General features: G+C 44.2%; 2 protein-coding genes and 1 long non-coding RNA gene across 3 annotated transcripts in view; 1 reads left to right on the forward strand and 2 right to left on the reverse strand.

The window, feature by feature from the left end:
* Nucleotides 1-8006, reverse strand: part of LOC104937088 (immunoglobulin superfamily DCC subclass member 3) — a 9057-nt gene extending 1051 nt beyond the window's left edge. Inside the window, exons 1-9 of the mRNA XM_027275299.1 lie at nt 7819-8006; nt 7528-7757; nt 3106-3423; nt 2885-3029; nt 2673-2803; nt 2411-2548; nt 2153-2311; nt 298-463; nt 1-191 (exon numbers count right to left, since the gene is read on the reverse strand). The exon at nt 1-191 is cut by the window's left edge and continues 60 nt beyond it. Of these exons, the coding sequence (XP_027131100.1) occupies nt 1-191; nt 298-463; nt 2153-2311; nt 2411-2548; nt 2673-2803; nt 2885-3029; nt 3106-3423; nt 7528-7757; nt 7819-8006 (1666 nt within the window). The remainder of the gene's footprint in view (nt 192-297; nt 464-2152; nt 2312-2410; nt 2549-2672; nt 2804-2884; nt 3030-3105; nt 3424-7527; nt 7758-7818) is intronic.
* A 2278-nt stretch (nt 8007-10284) lies between these two features.
* Nucleotides 10285-13415, forward strand: polr3glb (RNA polymerase III subunit GL b). Its single transcript, XM_027275293.1, has 8 exons — nt 10285-10428; nt 11436-11638; nt 11741-11870; nt 11990-12058; nt 12243-12299; nt 12396-12472; nt 12586-12708; nt 12799-13415. The coding sequence occupies exons 2-8, from the start codon at nt 11519-11521 to the stop codon at nt 12883-12885; spliced, it is 663 nt and encodes a 220-aa protein (XP_027131094.1). The 5' UTR covers nt 10285-10428; nt 11436-11518; the 3' UTR covers nt 12886-13415.
* Nucleotides 13416-13691: 276 nt separating this feature from the next.
* LOC109139812 (uncharacterized) lies at nt 13692-16312 on the reverse strand. The gene is made up of 3 exons (XR_002042325.2): nt 15280-16312; nt 15040-15116; nt 13692-14493 (listed from the first exon to the last, which is right to left on the reverse strand). It is a non-coding gene; the product is annotated as an uncharacterized LOC109139812 (long non-coding RNA).
* Nucleotides 16313-16558: the final 246 nt, after the last annotated feature.

A 16558-nucleotide genomic window follows, 5' to 3' on the forward strand; every position in this document is an offset into this window, starting at 1 on the left:
GCTCACCCCAGGTCAGCTGCAGGCTGCTGGAGCTCAGGGTGGTGGCCCGGAGGCCGGTGGGGGCCTCAGGCAGCTCAGGCCCCTGGCTGATGGCGAGGCGGGCGCTGGCCTGGTTGGTGCCAGCACTGTTCTCTGCAATGCACTGATAGATGGCCTCGTCCTCGGCGGTGATACGTGTGATGGCGAGAGTCCTGCAGGGGGAGACAGAAGATCCTTAAAGAGAATCCTCACAGTGGTTCCTGTGGACTCTCCTCCTCCTCACTGACTTAGTCAAACCTCATATGTTGATATTCTTACGTGTTTCCATTGGTGAGCTTGACGTTGCCGCTGGGTGTCAGGAGTTTGCCATTCTTCAGCCAGATGAGGTGTGGTTCAGGGACGCCGGATGCCGTACAGCTGAAGACGGCACTGCCTCCTGCTGGTCTGGAGACAGACTGAGGCCACTGAACAAACTCTGGAGGAGCTGAACACACAGACATCATCACCATCATCATTATAATCATCTTCTTCATCATCACTATCATCTTTTTCATGAGATTTAATAGCACATTTTTATTCAACATCTTCTGTATTACATTCATACATGTAATAGTATTTTATACTATGTCAGTAGATTGAATTTGACGTTTCTGTAGAAGAATCTCAGTTTTCCGTCTGAACTTGAACTTCTCTTTGTAATTAAAATCCACTTTGGCCTCTGACCCCCCCACCCCCCCTTCTCCAGCAGACAGACAGGTGCTGTCTCGCCTCCGGCCGGTCTCCATAGTAACAGAGACTATATACACAAGTGTCTCTGTCACCTCAAATAACCCCCTGAAGTACGGCCCCTCCAAGGGGTCAGAGGTCAGAGAGGAGTGTGGTGGGAAGAGGGGTGAATAGGAGCCATGTATCAAAACAAGAGGAGGGGGGAGGACGGGGGAGGAGGGGGTTCATTAACAGAGAAATAAAGTTGATTTGTGGACAGACAACAAACCTTTCACACCATCTGAAACTCAAGCTCAAGAGCAAAACACACACAGAGCTTCTGGCTCCTGATTGGCTAAAAAAACCTGAACGTGAAAATGTCTGAGAAGTCAAAAGTACTCGGATACTTAATTATACTTAAAATACTTAAAATACTCCATAATAAGTAAAAGTGATGCTTTAATTTAAACGCCTGTAATAAAAGTTTGATGATGATATAAAAAGTTAAATTAGCATCAATGATTCAATAATTACAGATTTTAAACAAAATGTATCTGTTATTGATTATTTGTGATTTATTCTCTGTTGAATTATTTTAATTATTTGGAGTTAATAAAGTTATTATTGTCTTGAGTGATCTGCAAGTGCCTCTCATGTTAAACTGTAATATTAATCTGATTGTTTTTTAAATTAGATTCTTATTTTACAATATTGAAAGTGTCTTTCAGTTTATTTTTTGGAAGAAGAATCATCAAACTTGAACTTCTCTTCATAACTTATATTCATTCTAATGTTTTAAATCGTCAGTATTCTGATATTTCTTCATCAGTTTGTGTTTTATGATGAAATGTTTCTGTTGTGTTGTAGTATCGGCTCCTTTAAACATTTGTGATATTAATAATATTGTTGAATATATAATGTTTGTGTGACAGACGGAGTTTCAGTGTGAATAAAGTCCTCATTGTGAAGTGGGACTCTTCACATGCTAATCTTTATTCTAATGAATCTTTTAGTCTGGGAAACACACACATACAAACACACAATGAGCCTGTGTGACCTCTGACATCTGACCCCTCCCCCCTTTTTCACCCCCTCTGTCTGCTCACGAAACAAACGCACCCACAAACAAAAAGAGTATCTATCGCCTGTGAGCCGCTTCATCGAAGCTTTTTCAGAGAAAAACTAAAACTGATTTGACAGAGAGATGAGACAGAAAATCCAGGTAAGGGTTTAGACTGAGCCCTGCAGAGTCCTGGACCCCCCAAACCAGAACTCTGCAGATCCTGAAGGGTCTTCTGAAGGTTCCTACATTTTTGTTCATGTTTCTGAAAGTTCTGTTAAACAGGAAATGTTTCTGATTAACAAATCAGTCAGCTGAGTGAAGACAGTCTGAGGACAGTATGAAGACAGTCTTTGGACAGACTGAGGACAGTATGAAGACAGTCTTTGGACAGACTGAGGACAGTACCTTGTACAAAGAGACGTCCCAGCGCCGTTCTTCTGGACCTGCTTCCTGGTCTGTTGGCTGAACAAACATAAACTCCTGAATGTTGCAGCGTGGCGTCAGAGATCATCAGGTTTCCTGTTCCCAACACCTGGATTCCCTCCACGCCAATGGAACGTCCGTCTGTCACACACACACACACACAGCATTGTGTCACCATGGTTACTGCACTGACTGACAGAGGATGATCAATAACTGAAGATTTAAAGGACGCCGTGTTACCAAGGCGACTCCAGGACACGATGGGCCGTGGGTTTCCTGTGGCGATGCACTCCAAGATGGCCGTCTGGTGGACGTTGATGGTGAGGTTCTGAGGTCCAGACAGGATGGTGGGTTCACGGTAGATCCTGGACCCTGCAACTGGACCAGAACCAAAAATAACATGATGAGTACAGAGACAGACAGACAGACAGACAGGTCCTGAAGGTAACACAGGTAAACCCTGTTCTGTGACGGGTTCTCTTTGCCTTCAGGTTGGTCTTACCGGTGACAGACAGCTGGGCCTCGTGGCTGTATCGAGTGTTGGCGATGTTGGAGGCGACACAGCGAAAGAAACCGCTGTCTGTTCTGCGAACGCCGGTGATCTGCAGCACGCCGTTAGGCAGCAGCGTGTACCTGCACAAAGTACAGGTGAAGTACTGTGAAGGACATGTGAAGGACATGTACTACATACATGTGAACATGTGTGAAACTCACCTGGGGTCCTCAATGCTCAGTGGGTGTTGGTCTCTCTGCCATGTGATGTTGGCCTCTGGGATTCCATTCACCTGACAGGTGAGTCTGGCCACGCCCCCTTCATCTACAGCCACAGACTGTGGGTGAGACAGGAACTTAGGGAGGGCTGAGGAGGAGAGGGGGCAGGTGAGTACGTGCTGCTGTGTATGTTTGTAGCATGTTACAGTGATCATGTGACTCACATGCGAGCAGGACTCGGGCCTTGCGGCTGATCAACATGCCGTAGTGGTTCTGTGCAGCACAGTCGTACTCTCCTGCGTCCGTCTCGTTACTTTCACGTCTTTTCGAGAAGTTACGGATGAGCAGCGTGCCGTTACCGAGCACCGTCGCCTTGACACCCATTGCCACGGGAATGCCATTTCGCCTCCAAGTGATAGAGATAGGCCCCTCCCCCTCCACCTGACAGTCCAGCATCAGGGGGCGGTCCCTCACAGCGATGACATCACAGGGCTCTTTGAGAAAGGCCAGTTCTGAGGCTGCGACCACACCTGAGAGCACACCTGAGAGGACAAGACCAGGTGAACACAAGTCACATGACACGTCTGTTTGTTCTAATGTTGATAATAGATCGATCAACAGATTCAATCAGTGAAAATGAAACAAGAAATACTCAGACAGAGGATGATGACAAAGATGAAGATGAAGAAGATGATGATTAATAACACAAATGAATGATTAACTGTTGATTTATTTATTTCCAAACAGAAAACAGAAATGAAGTCCTGAGACACCTTCAGATAGGACTGAGAGCTCACACACACATATGTAGATTCATTGTGGAGGTCAGTGAATGCATCATCCCTCACCCCCCTTTCAACTTGAACTTGACTTTCCCAGGCTCCCTCAGCCCCACCCCCCATTGCTCAGATGACGATGTCACCACCGACCCCCTCCCACCGCACCGCCAACCACCCGTCCTCCATCTTTTTAGTCTCAGCTACTGTGGTGGGAGGAGGAAATGATTTGATGGACGGCAGCAGGACCGTGACGTCTCCATCCCCAAAAACCCCAGACACCCCCCAACCCTCCACCCTGTGTATAAATGACAACAAAAGTGTGAACCAGACACAACAGATCCCCAAAACACCCCCACCCACAAAACCACGACCCGTAAACCATGACCCGCCGGCAGCTGCTGGACTCTGAAAACACAGATTTCTGGTCTGTTCTGGTCTGAGAGACGTTCTGCAGCAAAATCAGTGAAAGCTTCATGAAGCTGAAAACAGACTGAGCCAACCAACATCATCCTGATGCCACAACTGTGCCACAACAGGACCAAAACTGTGCCACAACAGGACCAAAACTGTGCCACAACTGGACCAAAACTGTGCCACAACAGGACCAAAACTGTGCCACAACTGTGCCACAACTGTGCCACAACAGGACCAAAACTGTGCCACAACAGGACCAAAACTGTGCCACAACAGGACCACAACTGTGCCACAACTGTGCCACAACTGTGCCACATCAGGACCACAACTGTGCCACAACAGGACCACAGCTGTGCCACAGCTGGGACACATTAAGGCCATAACTGGGCCATGTGCTGTTAAATGGAGCTGCTTCTTGGAGACAGTCTGCAGCTTCACAACATGTTCTGAAGAACCTTTCATGGTCCAAAGCCTCTGATAGAGTCTGAGGGGGGTTAGGTCAGATGTGAGGTCAGTCCTCCATCAGCTGATCATCAATCCTGACGTGTCTCTGGCTGCACGTTCAAGATTAACTCCACCCGCCTCCCATCTGCGTCCTCATTATACCACGACCCAGACCCGCCCCCCCTCCCCCAGACCTGCCCTCTAAATCCCCTGAATCCTTTAAAGGTCATGAGATTCTGAACCTGACCGTGAACTTCATCAGGACCCGCCAACACCCAGAACAAAAACCAACACCCCCACAGACGGGCGGAGACGAGCACATGTAAATCCCTCATTAGAAACAGACGTGATCAGACTGACGACGACCACGGCGGCCAGGCGTGAGAACCCCCCCCCCCCCCCCATGGCTGCTGTCTGATTGGAGCCAATTAAAAATCTGCTGAGTCACTTCCTGTTAACATGAATTGAGCAGAATTCTCTAGGTGACTAATATGTGAGAATATGTTCACGATAACAGTCGGTTCTGTTGGTTCTGTCTACTCAAAAAGGTTCTGCAGAACGACACCTCATTTCAGACAGCAGGGAACTCACTCTCTTAGCATCCTGGAAAAAACCTGGAAAAAGTCATTCTGTGGTACATTTCAAGGACCTCCCACAGTAACTCAAGGAAACTTCAAGGCCCTTTGAACCAATCTCAAGGACACTGGAACCTTTTCCAGGACCTTTGATACTGAGCTGCTCCTGGGTCTGTGAAGGCTGAGCAGATGAACCAGAACCAGAACCTGTTTGATCCACTTTAAATGTTATGAAGCATGATGATGATAATGAAGGTCTGACACAAACACAATGATGGTTTTTGTTTGTAATGTGATTTCAGCTCAAGTTCAAGAGCAAAGCACACACATACACACACACACACACACACACGCTCTTTGACCGTCTGTATTTAAATGAGGTTCATGAATATTCAGTGTCTGTCTGTGTCATCAACTTTTTCATCAGGACAGATTCGACATTCAAAACACAATAAAACATTATTATTAATAATAAAACATACAAACATCATGGTCTGGGTTCTGTTTGGGATTTCTGTCTGTTTTTTTGTTGATGTTCTGTATGAACCAAGTCAGACTGACTCACAGAACAGTTCTACATCAACCCAACACAACAATGATCAGGAAAAACTGTCCAACACGCAGAAATCCAGAAACAGGGACCACGGTGGACCAAGATGTGAAACAGAGGACCACGGTGGACCAAGATGGACCAAGATGTGAAACAGAGGACCACGGTGGACCAAGATGGACCAAGATGTGAAACAGAGGACCACGGTGGACCATGTGGGAACACGTAGGCCAATGGTGTGAACACGGTGGACTACGGTGGACCATCAGATGTTCTAACTTTGATATTTAAGCAGGGAAACAAACAATAATAATAATAATAATAATAATAATAATAATAATGATAATAATATAATTAAAGATGAAGGTCAGACCTGAACAGCAGAGTCCAAACAGCATCATCATCGTCACCATCATCGTCATCTTCTTCACTTTAAATCCAAATCATGAGAACAAACATTCAGCTGTCTTCTTTTAATCCTGATCACAGCTCTCTGAGGAACCTTCAGTCCTGCTCTGGTTCCTGTTCTGGGTCCCGGTCTGGGTCTTAGATTAGGTCCCACTCTGGGTCCTGCTCTGGGTCTTGGAGGTCTGCTGTGGATCTGCTGCCGATCCTCCTGAAGTCTGATTCAAACTGACCTCACAGGGACAGTCGGCGGGGGTGGAGCCTCCCAGGGAGGGGAAGGGGCATGATGGACCAGGGACGGATGGGGAGGAGGTGACATTGCCCCCGAGGTCACGTAGAGGGGGGGGGGGGGGTGTCACAGCTGAGGGGGGTAAATACTCCTGCTGTCCAATCCATGTGAAGTATTAAAGTACTCTCCTTACTTCAAGTCACACGTATAGCCGTACAGACGGACGGACAGACAGACAGAGAGGTAGATGACTTTATTCATTATAAGCTGTATATCTGAAAACAATAAAAATACTATAGAATAAAATACAGTAGAAAAAAATAAAAACAGAATAGGACAAGGACACTTAAAAAACACAAGATAAATAGGTAGATAAGATGGTAATGTTATTGTTATATAACTTAACTTGTTAAGAAATAAGAATAGTAAGATATGTACACATAGAAATGTGTCATATTTAGCCTGTGCAAGGTATTCATATACATAACTGCACGATACAAAAACTTTTGTGGGCAAGTTTTTCCTCACTGGAACCGAGGGTCTAAGGACAGAGGGTGTCACTCCCTGTACAGATTGTAAAGCCTCAGAGGCTAAATGTGTTTTGTGAATTTGGGCTATACAAATAAAATCTGATTTGATTTAAAGATATGATATGAAATATGATATATAGTATATGTATAATATGCATTATAAATACTTAACTATACAAAATATACATACTATAAATAATATAATATGAATATAAATATGTAAATAGAATGTGCAAAAATAAAAAAAAAGATATAATATCAATACGGTTAATATTAACACATATGTTGTGAAGTATATGTTCCAGTATTTGGAGAGGAGTGTTGAGGTACAGAGTGCAAAAGGTGACAGGCAGATTTAGTCCGGTTCTGTGATAGAGTCTTACTGCTGTAGGGAGGAACGATTTCCTGTATCGTTCCTCAGAGCAGCAGGTCGGATGAGTCTGTTGCTGAAGCTGCTCTTTAGCTTGTCCAGTGTTGTGTGGAGGGGGTGGGAGGGATTGTCCATGGCAGCAGTTTTGCCAGCATCCTCTCCTCCAACACCTCCTCCAGGGTGACAAGCTTAGAGCCGACAACAGACTCTGCTTTCTGATGAGTTTGTTCAGTCTGTTGCCGTCCTTTGCCTTAAAACCTGCACCCCAGGACACTGCAGCAAAGAAGATGGTATTTGCCACAACAGACTGATAGAACATCTGCAGCATCTTGTTGCAGACATTAAAGGACCTGAGCCTCCACAGGAAGTAAAGTCTGTGTTGGTGGACCAGTCCAGTTTATTGTCCAGTGTGATACCCAGGTACTTGTATGGATGTATGTCCACATCCGTCCCACTGATGCTGACAGGAGAGGGCAGGGGCTTGTTTCTCCTGAAGTCCACCACCATCTCCTTCGTCTTCACCACGTTCAGCTGTAGGTGGTTCTCCCCACACCACTTCACAAAGCTGTCGACCAGGTGCCTGAACTCAGGGGCTGAATGGTGTTGAAGGCGTTGGAGAAGTCGAAGAACATGATCCGGACTGAGGTGTTGGGTCTTCCAGGGAGGAGTAAGCCTTCTGCACCAGATAGATGATTGCATCATCAACCCCAACATGGGGCTGATATGCGAACTGCAGGGGGTCTTGTGATGGGCACACCAGTGGTCTGAGGTGTGCCAGGACCAGTCTCTCCATGGCCTTCATGATGTGAGAGGTCAGTGCTACCGGCATGTAGTCCAACACACACGTATACATACACACACGTATAAAAACACACATATACATACACACATGTATACATACACACATGTATAAAAACACACGCGTATAAAAACACACACACGTATACATACACACATGTATAAAAACACACGTATACATACACACAAGTATAAAAACACGTATACATACACACATATACATACACACACGTATAAAAACACACACGTATACATACACACACACGTATAAAAACACACGTATAAAAACACACACATATACATACACACACACATGTATAAAAACACACGTATACATACACACGTATACATACACACACGTATACATACACACGTATACAAACACACACGTATACATACACACACGTATACAAACACACACGTATACAAACACACACGCATACATACACACACGTATAAAAACACACACGTATACAAACACACACGCATACATACACACGTATAGAAACACACACGCATACATACACACATGTAGAAAAACACACACGCATACATACACACACGTATAAAAACACACACGTATAAAAACACACACGCATACATACACACATGTAGAAAAACACACACGTATACATACACACGTATAAAAACACACACGCATACATACACACATGTAGAAAAACACACACGTATACATACACACACGTATAAAAACACACACGTATACATACACACATGTATAAAAACACACACGTATAAAAACACATGTTATATCCACCACTATAAAACCACATTATATGTGTAATATATACCACACGTAAAACACATGTATATATACACACACGTATAAAAACACACGTATACATACACACACGTATAAAAACACACACGTATACATACACACACGTATAAAAACACACACGTATACAACACACACGTATAAAACACACACTATAAAAACCACACAGCTACATACACAATGTATAAAAACACACACGCATACACACACATGTAGGAAAAACACACACGTATACAACACACGTATAAAACCACACGCTACATACACATGGAAAACCCGTATACATACACACACGTAATAAAAACACACGCATACATACACACATGTAATAAAACACCACGTATACATACACACGTATAAAAACACCATATATAGCACACACGTATAAAAACACATGTATATTGTATATAACACACACTACAAAACACATGTATAATACACAACGATAAAAACACCACGTAAATACACACACATATAAAAACACACATACTACATACACACGTATAAAAACAACACACGTATAATCATACACACGTATAAAACCACACACGTATAAAACACACACGCATACTACACACATTAAAAAACACACACGTATACATACACACATGTTAAAAACACACACGTATACATACACACAACGATAAACACACCGTATAAAAACACCACGTATAAAACACACACGTATAACATACACACACGAATAAAAACACCACGTATAAACACACACACGTGATAAACACACAACGTATACATACCACACGTAAAAAACAACACGTATACATACACACAGTGAAAAAACACACACGTAACATACACACGTATAAAAACACACACGTATACTACACACATTAGAAAAACACAGTAACAAACACTGTATAAAACAACACATATATACAACATGTATAAAACACACGTATACATACACACATGTATAAAAAACACACACGTATCAACACACATGTATAAAACACACGTATATATACACACATGTAATAAAACACACCGTAATATACACACCATGTATAAAAACACCACGTATATATACACACATGTAAAACACACGTAACATACACAGCTATAAAAAACCACAACGGAGAAAACAACACGTATATATACACACATGTATAAAAACAACACGTATCATACACACATATATAAACACACACGTATACAACACACCACGTAAAAAACACACACGTAACAAACACACACGTATAAAAACACACATATACATAAACACACGTATAAAAACACACAACGATACATCACACATGTATAAAACACCACGTATACATACACACATGTATAAAACCACACCGTATACATACACACTGTATATAAAAACACGTAACTACACCATTAAAAAACACGTATACATACTGTATTACTGCATTTCATTGTAAATACTTTTTATCTGTTAACCTGTGTGAACAGTAAAAGTGGAACACCAGGTGAACCACCATAAACACACTCTTCTTCTTCTCTCTGTGACTCAGTCCGGACAGCAGCTGGCGCCAAAACAACCGGAAATAACACCGAAGAAGAAGAAGAAGAAGAAAGAGAAGAAAATGGCGTCGCGCTGGTTGAGGTAAACAAAGACAGCTGGAAACAAGAAAAGAAGAAAAGAGGACGAAGAAGAAGAAGAGTGACGGTGAAAAGGACTACGACGGCGGTAAACGACAGCTAAGACAGGCTAACGACAGCTAACGACAGCTACGACAGGCTAAACAGCTACGACAAGCTAACGACAGGCTAACGACAGGCTAACTACAATAAACGACAGGCTAACGACAGGCTAACTACAGGCTAACGACAGGCTAACTACAAGCTAACGACATGCTAACGACATGCTAACGACAGGCTAACGCACAGGCTAACGACAAGCTAAAAACGACAGGCTAACGACAGGCTAACTCGAAGCTAACAAAGGCTAACGACAGGCTAACTACAAGCTAACGACAGGCTAACGACAAGCTAACGACAGGCTAACGACAGGCTAACGACAAGCTAACTACAGGCTAACTACAGGCTAACTACAAGCTAACGACAGGCTAACTACAAGCTAACGACATGCTAACTACAGGCTAACTACAGGCTAACTACAAGCTAACGACAGGCTAACTACAAGCTAACGACAGGCTAACGACAAGCTAACGACATGCTAACGACATGCTAACGACAAGCTAACAACAGGCTAACTACAAGCTAACGACAGGCTGACGACAAGCTAACGACAAGCTAACGACAGGCTAACGACAAGCTAACGACAGGCTGACGACAAGCTAACTACAGGCTTTACACTACTATAGTATATTATACTAACACTGTATATTATACTAGAACAGTGTATTTTACTACTACAGTATATTACACTACAGTATATTACACTACAGTATATTACACTACTGTAGTATATTATACTAACACTGTATATTATACTACTACAGTATATTATACTACTACAGTATATTACACTACTATAGTATATTATACTAACACTGTATATTATACTAGAACAGTATATTATACTACTACAGTATATTACACTACAGTACACTGTAGTACTATAATAGTTCATGTAACAGTTTACTCACAGGTTTGACAGTGTGTGTGTGTGTGTGTGTGTGTGTGTGTGTGTGTGTGTGTGTGTGTGTTCAGTCAGGATCCAGATTCACCTCCAACCAGCTGCAACTCCTCCTGCTCCACCTGATCCGGTCCGGTCCGGTCTGGTCTAAGGTGTGATGGCGGGTCGAGGTCGTGGGCGGGGCCGGCGGATGATGACCTTCAGTGTGGAGGCGGTCGGCATCAACAGAGGAGACAGTTTGCCTCCATCCATCCAACAACCTACACCTCTGTTTCCTGTAAGACATGCCCCTTCCTGTTTGTATGAAACACGCAGTGCATTCTGGGACCTGTAGTTGACTGTGTGTGTGTGTGTGTGTGTGTGTGTGTGTGTTGTCCAGGTGATGGAGCAGAAGCCCCTCCCCTTGGCAGGTGGGGAGGAGGCGGAGTACCTGTTGGCTCTCAAACAGGAGTTCAGAGGAGCGATGAAGACTCTGCCCTGCTTCATCCAACCAGCTGCTGCTCACAGAGGTCAGAGGTCAACGAGTCAGCTGACGTTTCCTGGGTCAGGTCCTGGTTCAGGTCCTGGTCCTGGGTTAGGTCCTGGTTCAGGTGTTTGATTGTGAAGGTCTTGTCTGTTTCCTGTCCAGACGTGGAGCGGTACTCTGACAAATATCACAGCAGCGAGCAGACGGACGGGCCGACAGACTGGACTCCAGGTGAGGCGGGCCTTATTACCATACATGATCACTGGGTTCTGATCCGGGCCGGTCTCAGCGGGTCCAGCAGGACAGACGTCCTGGAGCATCTGAGGTGTTCACATGGGCTCTGACCGGGTCTGCTGCCAGATCTGATCTGGTCCTGATCCACCTGAAGGATCTCTGACATGTTTTTTTGTTTCAGACTGGAAGAGAGTCCCGAAGGAGCTCAGAGTCCACGTCCGGAAACCTGGCAGACAGGGTGAGTACAGGAGTAATCTGATTACTCTGCATACAGGAGTAATCTGAACACGCTGCTCTCTAACGTGCCGTTGACGCCCTGTTTTCTGTCTGCCAGGTGTTTCCGTCAGTCAGGTTCAGGCTCAGAAGAAGAAAAGAGTCAAAGAGAAACAGGAAGTGCTGCTCAAACTGGAGGTGAGGCACACTGTCCAATCAGGTGGTCCGATCAGGTTCACTTCCTGTCCACAGTGTCCAGACTGAGCCTGACATTTCCACCTTAACTGAAGCTTTCCACCTTAACATGTCAGAGTCTGGAGAAGAAGGAGGAGCGGGGGAGCTCAGGGGAGGAGGAGGAGGGAGAGGAGAAGAAGAAACAGGAAGAAGAGGAGGCCGAGGGAGAGGAGGAGTACGACGAGGAGGAGTTCGAGGAGGTCTCACAGTCTTACATATATTTATGTTAAATATGTGTGTGTGGTTATTGTTATTCAGACGTCAGTCAGCTGTTGATGTTCTTCCTCCAGGAGACGGACTACGTCATGTCGTACTTCGATAACGGAGAAGAGTTCGGAGGTGACAGCGACGACAACATGGACGAGGCCATTTACTGAAACACCAGCACAGACGACACGTCACTTTTTACAGCGTGTCATGTTTTTATAGTGTACGATCAGCTGATCTGTGTCAGTCTGCAGAGAAACCGTCCAACAGCTCAAACTCTTTTCTAAACAGACTGAAGGAACCTGAAGGTCCAAACCGTCACACATCTCATTTTAAAGCACCTGAACAGGTTCACATCAGAACAAGATGGAATCAGTCTTCCAACAGGAAGACGACGTCTGATGGAACGATCTCCTGTCACCGGTCTGACAGTCAGCACCAATCAGTCCAACAGACTGTAGTCAAACACATGATCACTCAGATGATTGATCATCAGGAGCAGCCGACGATTGAACCAGCAACTGTTCAGGTGTGAAATGAGGCGTTCACTGTCACGCTGCAGCTTTGTTTTTATATCACTATTCTAATGTTTTAATGAGGTTTTAATGTTTTACCACTTTTGTATCAGTGTTTTATCATCGTGCTGTAGAAAAAAGTAAACGTGTCGAAGTGTTCAGAATAAAGACAAACTGACCTTTGACCTGACATCAGAGTGAGTCCATGAACAGACGAAGTCAGAGATACATCGATGAACAGACAAACATGTAACCAAAGAAAGTTCAAGTAATCAAGTAATGAAAAATAAATTAAGAAAACATCAGGACACTCACCGGAGACACTGCTAAGAGTGTGTGATGCTCTACATGTAGATTATATATAATATGTGACACCAACCGCAGACCCAGAAAAACCTGGAACCAGAGACCGCTATACAAAAATACACATTTTATTATATGTTTGATAAAGTACTGTGAAGTAATAGAAGTAACTGGGAACATCTCCCAGTTTGGCACGCAGGTGACCAGAGTCTACATTCAGAAATAATCCCGTTCATTTTAAAATCTCAGCAGTGCTTGAGTGTAGCTGCTTGTCGGCCCTCACCAACATGGAAACCTACCAACAGTTTAGACGACAAACAGTGAGCTAAAGAATGAGTCCATGGTTCTCTAGTTTCTTCCAGTAATATTCAATCAATCACCTCCAAACAAAGGTTGGCCTCAGCTGCTCTTCCAGGTGTGTCTCATGCAGGAAGAAAGGCCCAGGTGAGCTTCCCGCCCTTTTTATAGACTCCACCCCATTTGCCTGCTCTTAGTGCCGGACTTCCTGTTACCTGTTTTCTTCCACGTATTCATAAAACAAATCCACTGACGACACGTCTGAAGAACAATGTGAGGGAAATGACGGCGAACAGACCTGTGATGGGTCCGACTGTGTATCGCTCTATGAGTTTGGATTAATCTGATTGGACACTGGCCCTGTCAGACGAGGATCAACAGTCAAAGTGACCAATGAGGAATCTCAGCTGGCAGGAAGTGAGTTTGAAAAAATCCTCGTTGATTATTGGCAGATAGTTTTCCAGAGATGAAAATAAAACGAAGATTCAGTGTCATGTTTTACAGCTCAGACAAGAAATGTTTGAAATATATATTTATGTATGAATATATTATAGGCACGTTCATACATGTAGCGTGTATCACGCAGACATCCATGATTAGTTTGATGTTATGGTTCTGGTTCTGGTCCCAGACTTGAGGACGGACCCGACACGCCACCAGGAGCTTCTCATGGTCCAGGAGGTGATTGAATGTCCAGATGCAGAAGGGAGAAGAAAAAACAAAGGAGCTGATGTGCAAGTATATGACAGTATAGTTCACACTATATTCAAAGAATGCTATAAATACTATAAATGTGCTGATATACGTCAGAATGAAGTCCAGAATAAATAGAGACTGTGCATTAATGTGACGCAGAAGGTCTGAAGATGCTACGTTAATGTAGCATGTCGGTCTGGATGGGCAGAGGCAGAGAGTCAGTGTCGGGGCGCTCCTGGCCTCGTTGATAAGGCTAATAGCAGATAGGGAAAAAACTGTTCTTGTGGTGTGAGGTTCTGGTTCTAATCCTGATGGACCTCGGCCTCCTGCCAGAGGGGACAGTCTGCCCTCCCCAGAGGGGACAGTCTGCCCTCCCCAGAGGGGACAGTCTGCCCTCGTCCTTGGCCATGGCAGCAGCGTACCACAGCACAGATCTTGGCCAAGATCTAGCTCCGCCCCTTCCCCACCACCTGATCTCGTTAGGTGGTCCCTCTCTGAGTCAAAGTAACCCACCTGGATGTCGTGCAGCATCAGGACCGCAGAGAACTCTGGAAACTCAGTCGTCCTGGAGATGAACACAAAGTGTTGTCCTGACCCGAGAGATGCAAAGCATTATGGGGAGAAGGGCAACATTATCACTTATAATGCATAATAAGACAGACACTGATAGTGATACTATGACACTGCATCTCCACTGATCAGAATCACTAAAGGAGTTTCAGCATGTGAAGGATGAAAACAGCTGTTTGTTACCTGAACTCATCACCTGGTGATGTGGACAGATCAACATCACCTGGTGGAGGAGTAGACAGATCAACATCACCTGGTGATGTGGACAGATCAACATCACCTGGTGGAGGAGTGGACAGATCAACATCACCTGGTGGAGGAGTGTACAGATCAACATCACCTGGTGGAGGAGTGGACAGATCAACATGGCAATAAAGTAAATTCTGATTCTGATTTAACATGAGGAAGAAGCTGATGATGGTGGCGTGTCGGGTCCTTCCTTAAGTCCGGGACCAGAACCAGAACCATAACATCAAACTAATCATGGATGTCTGCGTGATACACGCTACATGTATGAACGTGCCTATAATATATTCATACATAAATATATATTTCAAACATTTCTTGTCTGAGCTGTAAAACATGACACTGAATCTTCGTTTTATTTTCATCTCTGGAAAACTATCTGCCAATAATCAACGAGGATTTTTTCAAACTCACTTCCTGCCAGCTGAGATTCCTCATTGGTCACTTTGACTGTTGATCCTCGTCTGACAGGGCCAGTGTCCAATCAGATTAATCCAAACTCATAGAGCGATACACAGTCGGACCCATCACAGGTCTGTTCGCCGTCATTTCCCTCACATTGTTCTTCAGACGTGTCGTCAGTGGATTTGTTTTATGAATACGTGGAAGAAAACAGGTAACAGGAAGTCCGGCACTAAGAGCAGGCAAATGGGGTGGAGTCTATAAAAAGGGCGGGAAGCTCACCTGGGCCTTTCTTCCTGCATGAGACACACCTGGAAGAGCAGCTGAGGCCAACCTTTGTTTGGAGGTGATTGATTGAATATTACTGGAAGAAACTAGAGAACCATGGACTCATTCTTTAGCTCACTGTTTGTCGTCTAAACTGTTGGTAGGTTTCCATGTTGGTGAGGGCCGACAAGCAGCTACACTCAAGCACTGCTGAGATTTTAAAATGAACGGGATTATTTCTGAATGTAGACTCTGGTCACCTGCGTGCCAAACTGGGAGATGTTCCCAGTTACTTCTATTACTTCACAGTACTTTATCAAACATATAATAAAATGTGTATTTTTGTATAGCGGTCTCTGGTTCCAGGTTTTTCTGGGTCTGCGGTTGGTGTCACATATTATATATAATCTACATGTAGAGCATCACACACTCTTAGCAGTGTCTCCGGTGAGTGTCCTGATGTTTTCTTAATTTATTTTTCATTACTTGATTACTTGAACTTTCTTTGGTTACATGTTTGTCTGTTCATCGATGTATCTCTGACTTC

This window comes from Larimichthys crocea, unplaced genomic scaffold (assembly GCF_000972845.2).
Source record: "Larimichthys crocea isolate SSNF unplaced genomic scaffold, L_crocea_2.0 scaffold100, whole genome shotgun sequence".
Lineage (NCBI taxonomy): Eukaryota > Metazoa > Chordata > Actinopteri > Sciaenidae > Larimichthys > Larimichthys crocea.

Excerpts from the sequence above, each read along its gene's own strand:
- polr3glb (XM_027275293.1), top strand. The coding sequence starts at position 11,519 with ATGGCGGGTCGAGGTCGTGGGCGGGGCCGGCGGATGATGACCTTCAGT. Across the intron at positions 12,059-12,242 it reads GCCGACAGACTGGACTCCAG|ACTGGAAGAGAGTCCCGAAG; the intron begins GTGAGGCGGGCC and ends TTTTTGTTTCAG. Across the intron at positions 12,709-12,798 it reads ACGAGGAGGAGTTCGAGGAG|GAGACGGACTACGTCATGTC; the intron begins GTCTCACAGTCT and ends TTCTTCCTCCAG.